This window comes from Ceratina calcarata, unplaced genomic scaffold (assembly GCF_001652005.2).
Source record: "Ceratina calcarata isolate Rehan_Ccalc_2016 unplaced genomic scaffold, ASM165200v1 scaffold160.2, whole genome shotgun sequence".
In the NCBI taxonomy this organism is placed as follows: domain Eukaryota; kingdom Metazoa; phylum Arthropoda; class Insecta; order Hymenoptera; family Apidae; genus Ceratina; species Ceratina calcarata.
The window spans coordinates 42,548-46,475 of NW_017137286.1; the positions used below are offsets into that span (position 1 = coordinate 42,548).

General features: G+C 31.6%; 1 protein-coding gene across 1 annotated transcript in view; it reads right to left on the reverse strand.

Moving 5' to 3' along the window:
- Nucleotides 1-2,505, reverse strand: part of LOC108632549 (uncharacterized) — a 12,595-nt gene extending 10,090 nt beyond the window's left edge. Inside the window, exon 1 of the mRNA XM_026819757.1 lies at nt 2,152-2,505. Coding sequence (XP_026675558.1) covers nt 2,152-2,468 — 317 coding nt within the window. The 5' untranslated portion in view covers nt 2,469-2,505. The remainder of the gene's footprint in view (nt 1-2,151) is intronic.
- Nucleotides 2,506-3,928: the final 1,423 nt, after the last annotated feature.

The following is a 3,928-nucleotide window of genomic DNA, read 5'->3' on the forward strand; positions in this document are numbered from 1 at the left end:
TTTCAAGTTCTTTTTTCGAACTCGATGTTAGTCTTAAAATTGTTATAATGTATGAAATATCAGAAGCAATCTTAAATAAAAGAAATTTCCATTTAAGTCATGTTCTTCAATCTTATATGATAACGTACAAAGTATAATTTTCGAAGTTTTGTTTGTAATAAAATACATAAAACAATTCTTATTATATTTTGATTTTTCATTCAAATTCTGTTTTCGAACTCATCAATCGCTATCAATCTTAAAATTTATATGGGATGGGGCAGCTAAATAGGTTCACCTAAATATCTCCGTTACTAGTACTATTGTATGAAAAAACTTCTGAGCATGAAGTTACAATGTTCTAAGGCACATATGTAATGATGGGTATACTTCTTTTTTAGAGTCATTAATTTATAAGATATCAAAGTCACCGCCATTTCGTTAAATCGGATCCTATATTGTAAATTTATTTGCGTATAAATGAACTGTTTCTCATAAACAATGATGGCTCTTCCCATACGAGATTACGATACATCCATTTTTCCCTGCAGTGTGAAACGCATTGATTTTTTTTCAGGTATTAATATTTTGAATAGAACTACAGAATAACTAAAAGAAAATCCGCAGGTCTGTCCCTTGAAGAAACAGATACTGGTTACGTTAAAAAGCATGTGCCAGATAGATCCTCATGAATCGAGAGGCAACATGAAACGATAATGCTCTCCGTGTTAGAAAATTTTATTTACGCAATATCTTAACATTGAATAATGGAAATGATATATCTATTAGGTCATCGAATTTGTCCATTCACGCTCTGCATTTCTACTAAAAAATAAATATAGGATTCCATTTAAAAAACTGACTTCGATATTTCGTAAGATAATGACACTAAAGAAAAAGTTTACCCATCTGTGCATGTGACACAGTGTGACTTCGTCCTGAGAAACTTTTTCATACAATAATAATTAAGGGAGATATTTAAGGTTGCATGAGCTGTAAGATCTCTGCGAAAAGTTTAAGAAATGTGGTACGAAGCTATGTTTAATATTTGAAGCGATAAACTATTAAGAGAGATGATGTTTACAGAGGAGTAAAGTTTATAAAATTGTTCAATGTGTTTTCTTAGATCACAGGGTATTTTTAATGCAAAATTTGCAGATCCGATAAAGATGGTTGTTATACCTTTATAGATAAAAAGAATGTAGCACTATTCATATGGTATGAGTTGATGTAAGTAATATACAAATAATAGATAATTTCAAAGTTATACATACATCATCTGGCAATATAAGTCTCATTAAAAATCAAACATAGTTTACAGGTGGAACAAGGAAATGAAGTTATAGAGGTAAGCAAACTAATATGGGGCGTAGTAAATACGTCTGTTACGCGGAAGAGCTGGTTATTCACGAAATGGAATCGGAATCCAGAGAATTAGTTGAGCTTATGCACAACTCCTTAATAGCAAGAATAAGAGAGACGGCCAGCTCCCTTGAAATGGTAAAAACCAGGAAAATAAACAATAACTCTACGAAAAACAAGCCTTGGTTTAATGAGAACTGCTACAATGATAGGAAAGAACTAATGCAAAATTTCTAATATTGTAATATATAGTTTTGGCACTATTTGATGGAATTGTACCTGACTTGCAACTATGTATATTGTTTACAAGTCTTACTTTCGATGTTTGTTTTTTATTGTTTATCTTAAATAATTTCCTTGAAGTTGATATTATTTCAGTTGTAAAATATTCAACATGTATTAAGAATTGTATAAAATTACAAAATTCTGATATGCATCTATATTTTTTCATAAATGAAATCAAAATTTTGGTATTCAACATATGTAGAATTTAAAATGTAATAACTTTTTCAATAGTTCCACAAAATTTCTAAAATTACGCACAGTGTTAATATTTGATAATTGTTAAAATCTGAATGAATCTTTGTCATTGTTTCTATTTAAGTACGCATTCAGCTTTAAGTGAGTCCATTTAGCTCCTCTAGTCTTAAGTTGCATTAAATAAAAGAAATATTCATTTAAATCATGTTCTTTAATTTGATATCATAGACTTGGTGCAATTGACTGGTTTACTGCAAATCAGAAAAACGAGAGAATGACAGAGCTCGTGATGGGAGCTAATAAAATGCGAATAGGGTAGAAGAAAAATACCAGCAATTGAAGGGCGTGAGATCGGCGGTGTTCCAGATGTCGTTGGCCTCGCGTATCTGTAGGAAAACGGCGACGGCTAGGTTGATAAAAGGAGCACCCCAGGCGAAGAGGCTGTACTTGAGGTAGGTCGGCGGATCGTCGCGGCGCGGGATCGAGGCGACGGTCGCGTAAAGATGATGGCACATCGCGGCCAGCCAACAAACCACCGTCATACGGAGATATTGCAGGCTCAGCCCCAGGGAAATGCATAACTCCAAGTCCTGCGAACATCCAAACACACGCGCTTCTGTACAATATGCACGTACACTTATTACCATCGCGACTTTTCTCCTTCCCAACTTGCATAAGCTTCGCGATTCTTGTTTGCAATATCATTCGAGAACTGCGGATTTTATGCATCTGTAGATAGATTGAACGTGCAGAAGATATGAAATATTAAAATCGCATTATTTAAATTGATATCACAAATATTTTGCATGGAAATCCACGGTCTATTGTAAGAGACGTGTATCTAACATCAGACGCATGAGTAAGAGACAATGATCTAAGGTAGAAATGGGAAACCCCCCCCTTCGATCTCTATGTTTAAAATTTTTTTAAAAAGTATAGTAAATGACCCAATTTTTGTTCACGTAACAATTTCTACCCACTGACTTCTTTCTCTATTATTTTATTGTATATGTAATCATAAGCAAAGTGAGTAAAAATTGTTACGTAAATAGAAATAGGGACATTGAGTACAAATATCCTTGAAAATATGTTTGCCAAAAGATATGCAATAATTATTTATTTTTACAACTTATTTTACAGAGTTATAATGATGTGCATCTGCTATAATTTTACAATTTTATTTCAACTTGAACACAATATACATAATGTAGTTAAAATATTATTAAATATTATTAACCAGGAGAGTAATACTGATGTTTTTTAAATACCTAAGAAATGCCTAAAAACTCACGTTAAAAACACAAATACTTCAGTTCTTCATTTTCTTATCATTTTACTGTTGACTGCATTTTTCCTAGTAAAAAATTTCTCCACTCAAAACGTATGTACATGTTTTAGAAATGAGAGTCTCTGGTTAATTAAAACGAATTCCATAAATATGCAATACACAGATGGTTTTAATTTTTGTAGATGAATGAATCTTTCTTTGAAATCATCGTAAAAGTTCCTCAAGCTTGATTTAAAGCAAAACTGGTTTTATTTGAATGTGAATTGGATGGAGTATCTCAATAACTAATAAAAATTATTATTAATGAATTCGACTCAACTTTTGCATAACATTCATTAAAAGATATTGATCTCAAAAATCCTTCAAACAAATTTAATAGCACGATTTCAGTCGAAACTTTAGAATAATTTCGTTTTACCTAATACTTTTTATTCGAAGTTTCACTTGTTAACAATGTGTGCACAGGTATTTTATTAATTCTACTAATATACCTGCACTTAAGAATATAGAATACATGCAAGTGGTATAAGAATATTTGGAAATAAAGTTGAAAATTACTTATAATATTATACTATAGAGGCAATTATTTTACATAGCAGAGATGGGGAGCCTGCGGTTGTGTATATCTTTATACCTCATAAAAAACCGATTTACTGTCAGTTACTCCATTACTGTCACTATACTATATGGAATTATGGATGTATTGGCTATAAAGTCAATCTCAAAAGTTTATGTACCTTAGAAAAACCCATTTCCTATAATTAAAAAGAAGTCAGACGTCGGAAGAACAATGATTTTGGATGAAAAAAGTTTACTTGT